At 42.2% G+C, this 15356-nt stretch overlaps 1 protein-coding gene across 1 annotated transcript in view; it reads right to left on the minus strand.

Moving 5' to 3' along the window:
- Positions 1–15356, minus strand: part of STAB2 (stabilin 2) — a 243987-nt gene that overhangs the window by 176161 nt on the left and 52470 nt on the right. Inside the window, exons 10-15 of the mRNA XM_069764255.1 lie at positions 11733–11863; positions 7889–7968; positions 6590–6739; positions 3680–3823; positions 1866–1928; positions 1652–1768 (exon numbers count right to left, since the gene is read on the minus strand). Of these exons, the coding sequence (XP_069620356.1) occupies positions 1652–1768; positions 1866–1928; positions 3680–3823; positions 6590–6739; positions 7889–7968; positions 11733–11863 (685 nt within the window). The remainder of the gene's footprint in view (positions 1–1651; positions 1769–1865; positions 1929–3679; positions 3824–6589; positions 6740–7888; positions 7969–11732; positions 11864–15356) is intronic.

Consider the following 15356-nt stretch of genomic DNA (forward strand, 5'->3'; position numbering starts at 1 on the left):
GAATTCTGGAATCATCATTGTCCATATACTACGGGGACATGCATATTCTAGAATACCCGATGCATTAGAATCGGGGCACAATCTAGTATATATATATATATATATATATATATATATATATATATATATATATACAGTGGGGTAAAAAGTAAAAAGTATTTAGTCAGCTACCAATTGTGCAAGTTCTGCCACTTAAAAAGGTGAGAGAGACCTGTAATTGACATCATAGGTAGACCATGACTATGAGAGTCAAAGTGAGAAAACAGATCCAGAAGATCACCTTGTCTGATTTGGCAAGATTTATTTTGCAAATTATGGTGGAAAATAAGTATTTGGTCATTAATAGTGTTGAGCGATACCGTCCGATACTTGAAAGTATCGGTATCGGATAGTATCGGCCGATACCCGAAAAATATCGGATATCGCCGATACCGATATCCGATACCAATACAAGTCAATGGGACATCAAGTATCGGAATGTATCCTCATGGATCCCAGGGTCTGAAGGAGAGGAAACTCTCCTTCAGGCCCTGTGATCCATATTAAAGTGTAAAATAAAGAATTAAAATAAAAAATATTGTTATATTCACCTCTCCGGCGGCCCCTGGACATCAGCGGGAGGATCCGGCGTCCGGCACGGCTTCTTTCTTCAAAATGCGCGCCTTTAGGACCTGTGGAATGACGTCCCGGCTTCTGATTGGTCGCGTGCCGCCCATGTGACCGCCACGCGACCAATCAGAAGCCGCGACGTCATTCCTCAGGTCCTAGAAGGCGCTCATTCTAGGACTTTAGCTGAGGAATGACGTCGCGGCTTCTGATTGGTCGCGTGGCGGTCACATGGGCGGCACGCGACCAATCAGAAGCCGGGACGTCATACCACAGGTCCTAAAGGCGCGCATTTTGAAGAAAGAAGCCGTGCCGGACGCCGGATCCTCCCGCTGATGTCCAGGGGCCGCCGGAGAGGTGAATATAACAATATTTTTTATTTTAATTCTTTATTTTACACTTCCGATACCGATACCCGATATCACAAAAATATCGGATCTCGGTATCGGAATTCCGATACTTGCGGTATCGGAATGCTCAACACTAGTCATTAACAACAGTTCATCGCAATGTTTTGCTATATATCCTTTTTTGGCAATGACTGAGGTCAAACGTTTTCTGTAAGTCTTCACAAGGTTGGCACACAATGTTGGTGGTATATTGGCCCATTCCTCCATGCAGATCTCCTCTAGATCAGTGATGTTTTGGGCCTGTCACTGGGCAACATGGACTTTCATCTATCTCCAAAGGTTTCTATGGGGCAAAGGTTTTCTATGGGGTTGAGATCGGGAGACTGGCTAGTCCACTCCAGAACCTTCACATGCTTCTTACGAAGCCACTCCTTCATTGCCCTGGCAGTATGCTTGGGATTATTATCATGCTGAAAGACCCATCCGTGTTTCATCTTCAATGCCCTTGTTGATGGAAGGAGACACATCTCTGTGCCTCAATAAACTTCAACCCCCCCCCGCCCACACGGGACTGGTCATGGGCAGCCCTAACCACTAAAAAATAGCTTGTTAATTATATGATTCAACATTGTAACCGTTAAACTACAGCGGGTTGTCCAGTCATGTGCTAAGATGATGTAAGAAAGTATCTACACCTCTCTGGATAGCAGGTAGTCCAATGTTCCATTTTCCATTTCAGACAAGGCAGCATTGTTGGGTACGAAGACTGTGTAGGGTCCGTCCTTTTCTAAATCTGGCCCAAGGTTAGATTTCTGTTAAACATAACACACATGATATAAAGAATTGCAATACTCAAAATCCATTTTATAAGAGAAAAAATTAAATTTTTTTTAAAACATTAAAAATTACCTCTAGTAAAGCTCTGAAACGATTGTATCTACCATTTTCCTGAAGAATTTCCATGATAGTCTCCTAAAAATAATATGAACATATATTTTTTTTATATTTCTGGTAAAAAGAAAGAGTAATAAAACAAGATGCATAGTGACTGCTCATTCCCTATACCTCAAGTCCTCGCTGGCTTCTCCCAGTCTGCTCAGGTAGACTGGCAGGACTGTCCCTATATATAAACATAGCGAAGGTAGAAGTCAGCATCCAATTCATACTGACCATGGTTCTAGCAGCAAGTATCAGCTGACAGGTTCCCAGGTATAGACCGTACATTTTTCTTTATTATTCCTAGCATTAAATGGAGTTATACAGCTGAATGTATTATGTAAAATTACTATGGTAACTATATGAAAGGCTGTGTTGTGAATTCTGTGGCTGAGTTCACTTCTGTGGTCACAAGTGGTATTGCAGTCTCTGGGCTTCCTCCCTCAGGTGTTTTGGTGAGCTCGTTGGCTGCCTTGCTATTTAGCTCCACCTGAGTCTGTCTTCCTTGCTCCTTGTCAATGTTCCAGTGTTGGATCTGAGCTACTGCATCTTTCCTTGGGCCTGCTGCTCTGCTAGATAAGTGCTTCTAGTTTGTTTTCTGTTTTTTCTGTCCAGCTTGCTATTAACTTTTGCTGGAAGCTCTGAGAAGCAAAGGGGTGCACCGCCGTGCTGTTAGTTCGGCACGGTGGGTCTTTTTGCCCCTTTGCGTGGTTTTCGTTTTAGGGTTTTTTGTAGACTGCATAGTTCTCTTTGCTATCCTCGCTCTGTCTAGAATATCGGGCCTCACTTTGCTGAATCTATTTCATTCCTACGTTTGTCTTTTCATCTTGCTAACAGTCATTATATGTGGGGGGCTGCCTATTCCTTTGGGGTATTTCTCTGAGGTAAGTCAGGCTTGTATTTCTATCTTCAGGCTAGTCAGCTCCTCAGGCAGTGCCGAGTTGCATAGGTAGTGATAGGCGCAATCCACTGCTGCTTATAGTTGTGTGAGGATAGATCAGGTACTGCAGTCTACAGAGATTCCACGTCTCAGAGCTCGTCCTATTGTTTTTGGTTATTGCCAGATCTCTGTATGTGCGCTGATTACTGCACGCTGTGTTGCCTGATTGCCGGCCATAACAAGGCTGTGCATACCATAGAGAAAGTTCATGTGGCTCCTTTCCGGCCCATGGAGAGATATTTTGAGCCTAGATGTGCCTTAATCCTTTTAATTGGCAGTATGATCCTATGCAAGGATCTTTTTTCCTAAGGCCCAACCACCTTACCAGGCAAGAGTAGGGGAATAAATGGAGTAATCACGTAAAGGAGATGCAGGAAACAAGCATCAAGTCCTCCTGTTTCAAGTATTTAGGGATGTGAACCATCATTAAAAGTGGGATACCTTATAATCTATAATATAGGAACCTTTTCTATCTATTGTGCTTATGACCAAAAAACAACCATGAGAATCCGTAGTGATCACATAACTTCAGAAGGCAGAAGTTGACACAGACAGAAGAGGGCCTCTGTGCATGAAAAATATGTGGTCCCTTGGCAGTCTAATAGCTCATCATAATCCACAATTCACCTAACATCTTGGGCACCTGCACCAATGGTATGTCTGCCCCCACCAGAAGGGCCACAACCTAAACTTAGGGTATGGTATGCTTATACTTTTATTTGGATTTTGAAGCAGATCTAAAACCCAAATACCCTTTCAATATTTTTAATATGGATTTTTATACGCTTCAAAATTCAAGAAAAAAAACTTAGTGTGAACATACACTTATAGAAAATTGGTTACTTACTTTAGTATTACTTTCCAGAGTCGGTTCCACAAAATCCATAGCCTTGTCTATGATATGTAGGATTCCATTGGAGGCAATTATATTTTTCTGTAAAAATCTCCCTCTTTTCTTACTTCCCCGAATCCTTATCTTCATCTCATTATCCTAGAAATTACAGTAAAATGTAAAGTCCATTCATATTGATGACCTGAATTTCTTCACTCGAAATTGACGATGAAGCTCTTGAGTTTGAGTCGGGAGACCTGCGACCAGTCCATACAACATGCTCCATACTTGGGCTGTTTTTTTATACACATTTGAATCAGGTTTAATTTCCACCAAGTAAAAGTAGATTTGTAGTTTCTTATTTATATTGTGAACTTTGTTTTATGACATTAAAGGGATATTTTCATCTCCAAAATTCTAACCCAACATGTCATAGGAGTAATAATAACAATAATATTAGCAAATACCTCCAATTAGAAATGTAGTATAGCTCTCCTGATAACCTATGTCGCTAACCCCATGTGCAGGGCATTGCGATAGCTTAGGTATCCATTGTTACGACCACTGATATAGTGACAGTTAGTTGTTAGTGGTCGTAACCATGAATACCTAAACTACTGCAATGCCCTGCAGATGGGTCAAGCGACATAGTCAGTCAGGAGAACTATACTACATTTCTAATTGGAGGTATTTTCTAATATTATTATTACACTTACTACATATTGGGATATGATCTTGGCGATGGGAATACCCCTTTAAGTCTAGAGATTCCTATGGCTTATGGAGGAAAACTCGCACACCAGAAGACTTCATACATTTCAAATTTATGTTAAGAACCTATAATTCTGCCCTTCACCTCGCCAAACAGACCTACTACACCACCCTGATCTCCTCACTATCCAACAACCCCAAGAAACTTTTTAACACCTTTCACTCCCTCCTCAGGCCGAAAGCACAGACATTTGTGCTGATGACCTGGCCTCCCGCTTTATAGAGACAATAGACAATATCCGTCAGGAAATCCGCTCCCAGTCACCAAGTGCAGTAACTCCCATCCCTCCCTGCATTTCCCCTGGCTCACTCTCCACATTTGGTCCATCACAGAAGAAGAAGTCTCCAAGCTCCTCTCTTCTTCTCTTCCGACTACATGCACTACCGACCCCATTCCCTCCAGTCTCTCTCTCCAGTCGTCCCAACTCTCCTAACTACAATCTTTCATCTCTCTCCTCTGGCATTTTCCCCTTCTCCTGCAAACACTCTATCATTACTCCGTTACTAAAGAAACCCGCCCTCGACCCATCTTGCACAAATAACCTCAGACCAGTCTCCAATCTCCCCTTCATCTCTAAACTCTTGGAGCGCCTGATATACTCCTGCCTTACCTGTTACCTCTCCACTTATTCCCTCCTAGACCCTTCACAATCCAGTTTCCCCCCCCCTACATTCGACAGAAACTGCACTCATCAAGGTGACCAACGACCTTCTGACAGCAAAATGTAAAGGTGACCACTCTCTGCTCATTCTTCTCGACCTTTCTGCAGCTTTCAACACTGTTGACCACCCTCTCCTACTCTCTAGGCTCCAGTTACTAGGCATTAAGAATACTGCTCTCTCCTGGTTCTCTTCCTATCTTTCTGGCTGCTCCTTCAGTGTTCTGTTCTCTGGCTCCACTTCATTTCCTCTTCCTCTCACTGTTGGGGTACCTCAGGGCTCAGCTCTTGTCCCCCTTCTCTTCTCCCTCCATGCAACCCCAATTGGACAGACCATCAGCAGATTTGGCTTTCAGTACTATCTTTATGCTGATGACACACAACTATACACGTCATCCCCTGACCTTACCCCAGCAGTACTACAGAACACCACTGACTGTCTGTCTGCAGTCTCCAACATCATGTCCGCTCTCCATCTGAAACTCAACCTCTCCAAAACTGAACTTCTTCTGCTCCTGCCATCTACTAACCTCCCTAAATCTGACATTTCCCTCTCCGTGGGTGGCACCATAATAACACCCCGGCAGCAGGCGCGCTGTCTGGGTGTTATGTTTGACTCCGTTCTCTCCTTCACCTCCCATATACAATCTCCTGCCCGCTCTTGCCGCTTACACCTAAAGAACATCTCTAGAATCCACCCTTTTCTCACCATGAAAACAACAAAAACCCTCACTGTCGCCTTGATCCACTCCCTCCTGAAGTACTGCAATGCTCTATTAATTGGCCTCCCCCTCACTCAACTTTCCCCTCTCCAGTCTATTCTTAAAGCAGCAGCCAGGGTCATTTACCTCGCTAATCAGTATTCAGACATGTCCGCTCTTTGCCAGTCGTTACACTGGCTGCCCATTCATTATAGAATCCAATTCAAAGTACTTGTTCTCACCCACAAAGCTCTCCACAGTGCAGCACCCCCTTACATCTCCTCCCTCATTTCTGTCTATCGGCCTAGCCGACCACTGCGCTCTGCAAATGACTTTCGACTAACCTCTGCACTAATCCGTACCTCCCACACCCGACTCCAAGACTCTGGAATGCTCTACCCCAAGAAATTATGACCATTCACAATTTGCATAGTTTTAGGCACTCCCTCAAAACACATTTGTTCAGAGCGGCCTATCACATTCCCTATTCAAAGTAATTTTATGTTTGTGTGTAGTCCATTCACTACTTCCATCTATCCCGCACCCCCTGAAGATGGCTGGACCATCATTGTAAATACACACCTGTACTTTGTATCTCTCTCACCTCATTGTAGATTGTAAGCTTGCACGGGCAGGGTCGTCTTATTTTGCTTTAATTATTGTATTGTTAACATTGTTACCTATGACTGTTGTGATTGAAGCTGTTAAACTGTAAAGCTCTGCGGAATATGTTGGTGCTATATAAATAAAGATTATTATTATTATTATTATTCCTAGGATGTGCATAATCTCACCGTATCGTCTGCTGTTATTTCCCCTGATTTTCCGGTCAGTGTGTAAATTAAATCTGTGCTGTTGAAATCTTCAGCATTCAGCTGCCCAGCAATCATATGGAGCTTAATAAAGTACAGAGCATTTTCCTTATTTGATTTAAGATTCCTTACCTGAGATAGAAGAGAGAAGTCTTACGTACAGCTAATTCCACATACAGCAAAATGGTACTTTACAGCAATATAAAATGATTATATTTATTTGACAAATATTCTTTGGAATGGTATACATTTGGAAGCAAAAATGCATTTATTGATTTATGAATGCAGCTCAAATTTAAGTCAAAATTTCCGGTCTATGAATTTGTGTCTGTCATCTGCTCGTGTCAGGAGAAAAGCTGCTTCTAAAAGTGCCTAATGGCAGCTTATGTTCCCCTCTCTGGTAAAATGAACACGAACGCATTGCAGATCCGAGTGTGCATGTATATTAGGGTATCGCTAAGATAACTGTCAGCTGAGAAAACTTTTGGTCCACAAATACTGTATTTATGTGTATAAGTCCTACACATTTTGGTCCTCAAATACTGTGTGTACTATGTGTGTTAGGCCACATTCTCACATTCAGTATATGGTCAGTCTTTTACATCAGTATTTGTAAGCCAAATCCAGGAGGGGAACAATTAGAGGAAAAGTATAATAGAAACAGGTCACCACTTCTGTATTTATCACCCACTCCTGGTGTTGACTTACAAATACTGAGGTAAAAAACTCACCAAATACTGAAAGTGTGAACGTGGCCTAAGGCCTATTGCACACATCAATTTTTCTGGTCAGCGTTTCTTGAGTATTTTAAAGTGAAGACCAAGAGTGGCTCCAAAACACATAACAGGTCCTATTCTTTTAACTTTTATTTTTTTCTCACAGGTTCCACTTGTGATTTTTGCTTACAAATGCTGAAGAAACACTGACTAAAAAAACTGACGTGAGAATGAGGCCTAACTAGTCTAAACAACAGCTTTCCTCAGTCTGTTTGTGAATGTTATCAGCCGCTCATTTTTACTATTCGTTTAGTGCTCGTTTAACAAAACAAAGGAAAAATGGATGTGCAGATGTAGCAAAGGTTAAATTGACTCATGTAACAAAGCACTGGGACATCAGAACATAAAAAAGTGTAATTTGACACTTAAAATGAGAGCTGTCAAGTTATTAAAATGGTGCCTAAGTCAGGACAACCTTTGCTACATCTGTAAGTGGTTTTAATTGGGATGTCACAAGTTGTCATTTTAACCTCTCTCTTTTTTTTACATATATTAATATACTTACATCCTTTGCTTTGATTCCTCTGTTTATAGGTACTAGGACAGTGAATGGTCCTAGTGATGACAGTGGCCATGAATATTCCTCTTTAGGAAAAAGGAACAGATACATTTATTAATGTTCTAGGTAACATAAAAAGTACAAGCAGTTAAACATAAGATATAGGCCACAGTTCATAATGGCCTTTGCAATCATTTTTGGTCTAGTTTTGTGTGTTTTGTGCCTTTTTTTTGTTTCCACCCAGCTCATTATTCTATTTTTGCCTTTTCTGAAGTCTAATTTATAAGTGCTTGTCTGTTATTTTTTTCCCACTTTGTCGGTGGAGTCCAGCAATTCCAGATGTTTTAGCCTGGTTCATCAATTGTGACTTTTAAATAAAAAAAAAATCCCAAATTTTCGTGCAAATTCACTTCACTTGTCCCCAGGTGTATTTTTGAGTACACTGAATATTTGTTCATTTTTTGCAATTTTTGGTGCCAAAGTGCAACTTTTGGTTGAGACCAAAAGTCTCAAAAACAGTTCAAGTCAGAAGAAAATTTACTTCTGACATGACCCCAAATTCATGAATTGCGTGCGTCATTTTGATGCAAAAACAGCAACTTATACTACCAGACAAAGAAGGAAAGTGAGCTAAAAAACTACAAAAGTTGAATTGAGACTGTAATTAATTAGCACCCAGCCTGACGTCATTTTTACGTTGGAGGGATCACGCAGTACGGTCTCCTCACTTGAAACAACGTGATGTTCCGCTCCCCCAGAGACACGTAAGGTTAGCTTGGCACAGTTTTACACAGAAACCCCCTGTTGAACATGGGCCCAGGGAGGCATGGGGGGTGAGAGAAGGCGGCAACACACTCGCTCACAACCCTGACAGGCTGAGAGGTCTCTTTCACTAGCACCAATGACAAAGGATCAATTTTTAGTGTGCACTCTGTCTGGCATGCGAGGTGACAGTGGAATGGGCTGGAGAGTCCCTGTTGATAGAGGATCAAAAGTTCACCGCACACTCATGAGATTATGGTGAAAATAAACTTAATTTATTACAGGAGAAGGCAGTCTGGGAGCTTCAACGGGATCTACATGAAACACCAAATGGGTAGAGCCAAATCAGAAGGCAGGTGGGTGCTCGCAAGGCTAGTGAAAAATTGAGAGGATAGCGGCACACCACTGATGAAAAAATGGAAAAAACTTTATTCAGGCATAGCAAGCCATATTAAAAACATGAAAAGCCTTACGCGTTTCAGGTGCATGCAGCACCCTTAGTCATAGGATATACAATTAAAATCACAGCCAGAATAATTAATTTATTACAATCCAAATCACAAAATCAATGATACAACTGAGCAAAGCAAGTGATGGTATACAAAGCGGCTATAGTTACACAGACGTTTCGACCCATCCTGGGTCTTTCTCATTGGGTTACTGTATCTAGTAGGTTGGTAGCAGAACAGCAAGGCGCGGGAGCATTGCTACTCTAATTCTGACAGCCATGTCACCAGCGTTACTGACAGCCATCATACAAAGCACACCTTCTGTGGATATCCTAAGAAATTCCCTACTCCCTACTATGCTACCCATCTATTAGAAACAGCGACTCATTGAGTTAGACCTGGGACGTTGTTGTGAATTCTGCTTTTGGGCTCCCTCCGGTGGTTGTAGGTGGTAATGCAGTTGTCCCTGGGCTGCAGTCTTGGACAGGTGTATCTACTGATTGCAATTCTGACTGGGGTATTTAGGCCAGTTGTCAATGTTTCTTGGGAAGTGTTGGATCTTTGTCTGGCTTCTCCTGCTTAGCTGCCAATTCAGCAAAGATAAGTGTCTGTTTCTTTTTCTGTGGCACACAAGCTGTGTGCTTATATTCTGTGCTATTCATTTGTTTTCTCTTGTCCAGCTTAGACTGTGTCAGTGTTTTCTCAGTCTTGTTGGATTCTCTGGAGTTGCAGATATACGCTCCACATCTTTAGTTAGATGGTGGAGTTTTTGTATTTTCTGCTGTGGATATTTTTGGAAGGGTTTTAATACTGACCGCTTAGTATCCTGTCCTATCCTTTCCTATTTTAGCTAGAGTGACCTCTTTTGCTTAATACTATTTCATGCCTGCGTGTGTCTTTTCCTTTACTACTCACAGTCAATATTTGTGGGGGACTGCCTATCCTTTGGGGTTCTGCTCTGAGGCAAGGTAGAATTCCTATTTCCATCTATAGGGGTATTTAGTCCTCCGGCTGTGTCGAGGTGTCTAGGATTTGTTAGGCACACCCCACGGCTACTTCTAGTTGCAGTGTTAAGATCAGGATTTGCGGTCAGTATAGTTACCACCTACTCCAGTGAAAGTTTTCATGCTGCTCCAAGGTCACCTGATCATAACAGGACGGGTCGAAACATCTGTGTAACTATAGTCGCTTTGTATATGATCACTTGCTTTGTTTCCTTGAATCATTGATTTTATAATATGGATTGAAATAAATGAAGTTTGTTTTCACCATAATCTCAAGAGAGTGCGACTTTCAAACTACTAGCATCAATGAAACAGAGCCCTGCCAGCCCAGTAGCATTGCCACCAGTTCCTCCTTAGATATTAGCCCTGTCTGTTAACGGGATAATATCAGGACAGAAACCAGCCCTGGTAGCATGTGAAGTTAAAACCGAGAACAAGATGTGTACATTAGTGGATTGAGATAAAAGAGCACCCCAAGGTTAAATGATATATTTAATCTCCTTAACAGCACTCTAGACAAAACACTATGTGCACAATGATTATGCATAGATGATGGTCCAAAATGCAGGTGAAGCAAAAAAAATATAAGCAGATGAATCATGCCAGTTACAGTTTTTGTGTTAGACCATGTGTGCTGGGCCACATGGGGGTATGGGGCTGAGAGCTGGTTCCAGTTCCTTCCAACATGGCCCCCCTTTAGAAGTGAACAGCAAACATGGCAAAGAGAGAGAGAGCACATGGCCTTGCACAAGCATTTAACCGGTTGGTCGGTTACTCCCTGTTCTGCCACCTGGATGGTCCTAATCCCCCTCCCCTGAAGGATTGTAGCTAAAACTACTAAAACTTATGAAAGATCATAACTTCCCAATGGAAGCTCATAGGGCAGCGGTTTTGGCGCCATCGAATCCGGCTGGACCCCCATTAAGCTGGGAGATCAAACACGGCTTCACAATCTGGCTTATGCTAGCCATTCTGAATAGCTCCCCACCCTGGGGTGCTAGAATGGATCGAGACATTGGAAGGTGTTCAGCCCATTACAAAGATCTCGAAAATGTAACCGGTGTGTTGCTAAAATGTACAATAACTCCATATTATCCTTATATCCCTTTATGAAATTCCCATCTGAGTGGAGAGTAGAATATCAGGGTTGGGATTGGATGAGGTTCCACTTTTCTTGACATAAATGGGAGAAGGTCCATGTTGTTCGCCACCCACCAATATAACATTATCACTAGTGATGAGCGAATATACTCGTTGCTCGGGTTTTCCCAAGCACGCTCAGGTGGTCTCCGAGTATTTGTTAGTGTTCAGAAATTTAGTTTCCCTTGCCACAGCTAGATGATTTGCGACTACTAGACAGCTGGATTACATGTTGGGATTCCCTAGCAACCAGGCAACCCCCACATGTACTTAGGCTGTCTAGTAGCTGTAAATCAAGCAGCTGAATCAACAAAAACTAAATCTCCGAACACTAACAAATACTCAGATTACCCGAGCGTGCTCGGGAAAACCCAAGCAACGAGTATACTCACTCATCACTAATCATCACATATGTAGGGAACAGGAAATATATGTTTGTGATTAGATTACACTTTTTAGAAAACAGTTAACAGTTTTATAGATATCAGTACTTACCAAACAAGTCTATCGCAGTGGAAAGTTTTCCTTGCCACTGTCCTGGTTCACGGTTAATTTGTTTCATTCGCTCCAAGATGTTTCCATAGCAGACAACGCCATCACCAGAATAACCCTTTTTGCATACACATCTGTCAAACATGACAATTATTATCTATATACGATTATTTTCTCATAATATTAACCCCTTTCTGCCATTAGACGTACTATTGCGTCCATGTGGGGTGGGCTTTACTTCCCAAGGACGCAATAGTACGTCATATGCGATCGGCAGCGCTCACGGGGGGAGCGCCGCCGATCGCGGCTGGGTGTCAGCTGTTTATCGCAGCTGACATCCGGCACTATGTGCCAGGAGCGGTCACGGACCGCCCCCGGCACATTAACCCCCGGCACACCGCGATCAAAGATGATCGCGATGTGCCGGCGGTGCAGGGAAGCACTGCGCAGGGAGGGGGCTCCCTGCGGGCTTCCCTGAGCCCCCCGCAGCAACGCGATGTGATCGTGTTGCTGCGAGGGTCTCACCTCCCTCCCTGCTCCCTCCAGCCCCGGATCCAAGATGGCCGCGGATCCGGGTCCTGCAGGGAGGGAGGTGGCTTCACAGAGCTTGCTCAGAGCAGGCACTGTGAAGGCTGCAGCGCTGCATGTCAGATCAGTGATCTGACAGAGTGCTGTGCAAACTGTCAGATCACTGATCTGTGATGTCCCCCCCTGGGACAAAGTAAAAAAAAAAAATTTCAAATGTGTAAAAAAAAATAAAAAAAAATATTCCAAAATAATGAAAAAAAAAATAAAAGTATTATTCCCATAAATACATTTCTTTATCTAAATAAAAAAAAAAAACAATAAAAGTACACATATTTAGTATCGCCGCGTCCGTAACGGCCCGACCTATAAAACTGGCCCACTAGTTAACCCCTTCAGTAAACACCGTAAGAAAAAAAAAAAAAAAAAAACGAGGCAAAAAACAACGCTTTATTATCATACCGCCGAACAAAAAGTGGAATAACACGCGATCAAAAAGACAGATATAACTAACCATGGTACCGCTGAAAACGTCATCTTGTCCCGCAAAAAACGAGCCACCATACAGCATCATCAGCAAAAAAATAAAAAAGTTATAGTCCTGAGAATAAAGCGATGCAAAAATAATTATTTTTTCTATAAAAGTTTTTATCGTATAAAAGCGCCAAAACATAAAAAAATGATATAAATGAGGTGTCGCTGTAATCGTACTGACCCGAAGAATAAAACTGCTTCATCAATTTTACCAAACGCGGAACGGTATAAACGCCTCCCCCAAAAGAAATTCATGAATAGCTGGTTTTTGGTCATTCTGCCTCACAAAAATCGGAATAAAAAGCGATCAAAAAATGTCACGTGCCCGAAAATGTTACCAATAAAAACATCAACTTGTCCCGCAAAAAACAAGACCTCACATGACTCTGTGGACCAAAATATAGAAAAATTATAGCTCTCAAAATGTGGTAACGCAAAAAATATTTTTTGCAATAAAAAGCGTCTTTCAGTGTGTGACGGCTGCCAATCATAAAAATCCGCTAAAAAACCCGCTATAAAAGTAAATCAAACCCCCCTTCATCACCCCCTTAGTTAGGGAAAAATTAAAAAAATGTATTTATTTCCATTTTCCCATTAGGGCTAGGGTTAGAGTTAGGGCTAGGGTTAGGGCTAGGGCTAGGGCTAGGGCTAGGGCTAGGGTTAGGGTTAGGGCTAGGGTTAGGGCTAGGGTTAGGGCTAGGGCTACAGTTTGGGTTGGGGCTAAAGTTACAGTTAGGGTTTAGATTACATTTACGGTTGGGAATAGGGTTGGGATTAGGGTTAGGGGTGTGTCAGGGTTAGAGGTGTGGTTAGGGTTACTGTTGGGATTAGGGTTAGGGATGTGTTTGGATTAGGGTTTCAGTTATAATTGGGGGGTTTCCACTGTTTAGGCACATCAGGGGCTCTCCAAACGCGACATGGCGTCCGATCTCAATTCCAGCCAATTCTGCGTTGAAAAAGTAAAACAGTGCTTCTTCCCTTCCGAGCTCTCCCGTGTGCCCAAACAGGGGTTTACCCCAACATATGGGGTATCAGCGTACTCAGGACAAATAGGACAACAAGTTTTGGGGTCCAATTTCTCCTGCTACCCTTGGGAAAATACAAAACTCGGGGCTAAAACATATTTTTTGTGGGAAAAAAAAGATTTTTTATTTTCACGGCTCTGCGTTACAAACTGTAGTGAAACACTTGGGGGTTCAAAGCTATCACAACACATCTAGATGAGTTCCTTAGGGGGTCTAGTTTCCAAAATGGTGTCACTTGTGGGAGGTTTCTACTGTTTAGATACATTAGGGGCTCTGCAAATGCAATGTGACACCTGCAGACCATTCCATCTAAGTCTGCATTCAAATGGCACTCCTTCCCTTCTGAGCCCTCCCATGTGCCCAAACAGTGGTTCCCCCCACATATGGTGTATCATCGCACTCAGGACAAATTGGGCAACAAATTTTGGGGTCCAATTTCTCCTGTTACCCTCAGGAAAATACAAAACTGGGGGCTAAAAAAATAATTTTTGTGGGAAAAAAATTTTGTTTTATTTTTACGGCTCTGCATTATAAACTTCTGTGAAGCACTTGGTGGGTCAAAGTGCTCACCACACCTCTAGATAAGTTCCTTAGGGGGTCTACTTTCCAAAATGGTGTCATTTGTGGGGGGTTTCAATGTTTAGGCACATCAGTGGCTCTTCAAACGCAACATGGCGTCCTATCTCAATTCCTGTCAATTTTGCTTTGAAAAGTCAAACGGCGCTCCTTCCCTTCCGAGCTCTCCCATCCACCCAAACAGTGGTTTACCCCCACATATGGGCTATCAGCGTACTCAGGACAAATTGTACAACAACTTTTGGGGTCCAATTACTTCTCTTACCCTTGGGAAAATAAAAAATTGGGGGCAAAAAGATAATTTTTGTGAAAAAATATGATTTTTTATTTTTACGGTTCTACATTATAAACTTCTGTGAAGCACTTGTTGGGTCAAAGTGCTCACCACACATCTAGATAAGTTCCTTAGGGGGTCTACTTTCCAAAATGGTGTCACTTGTGGGGGGTTTCAATGTTTAGCCACATCAGGGGCTCTCCAAACGAAACATGGCGTCCCATCTCAATTCCAGTCAATTTTGCATTGAAAAGTCAAATGGCACTCCTTCGCTTCCGAGCTCTGCCATGCGCCCAAACAGTGGTTTACCCCCACATGTGGGGTATTGGCATACTCAGGACAAATTGTACAACAATGTTTGGGGTCCATTTTCTCCTGTTACCCTTGGTAAAATAAAACAAATTGGAGCTGAATTAAATTTTTTGTGAAAAAAAGTTAAATGTTCATTTTTATTTAAACATTCAAAAAATTCCTGTGAAGCACCAGAAGGGTTAATAAACTTCTTGAATATGGTTTTGAGCACCTTGAGGGGTGTAGTTTTTAGAATGGTGTCACACTTGGGTATTTTCTATCATATAGACCCCTCAAAATGACTTCAAATGAGATGTGGTCCCTAAAATAAAATGGTGTTGTAGAAATGAGAAATTGCTGGTCAACTTTTAACCCTTATAACTCCCTAACAAAAAAAAATTT

Source organism: Ranitomeya imitator, chromosome 4 (genome assembly GCF_032444005.1).
Source record: "Ranitomeya imitator isolate aRanImi1 chromosome 4, aRanImi1.pri, whole genome shotgun sequence".
In the NCBI taxonomy this organism is placed as follows: domain Eukaryota; kingdom Metazoa; phylum Chordata; class Amphibia; order Anura; family Dendrobatidae; genus Ranitomeya; species Ranitomeya imitator.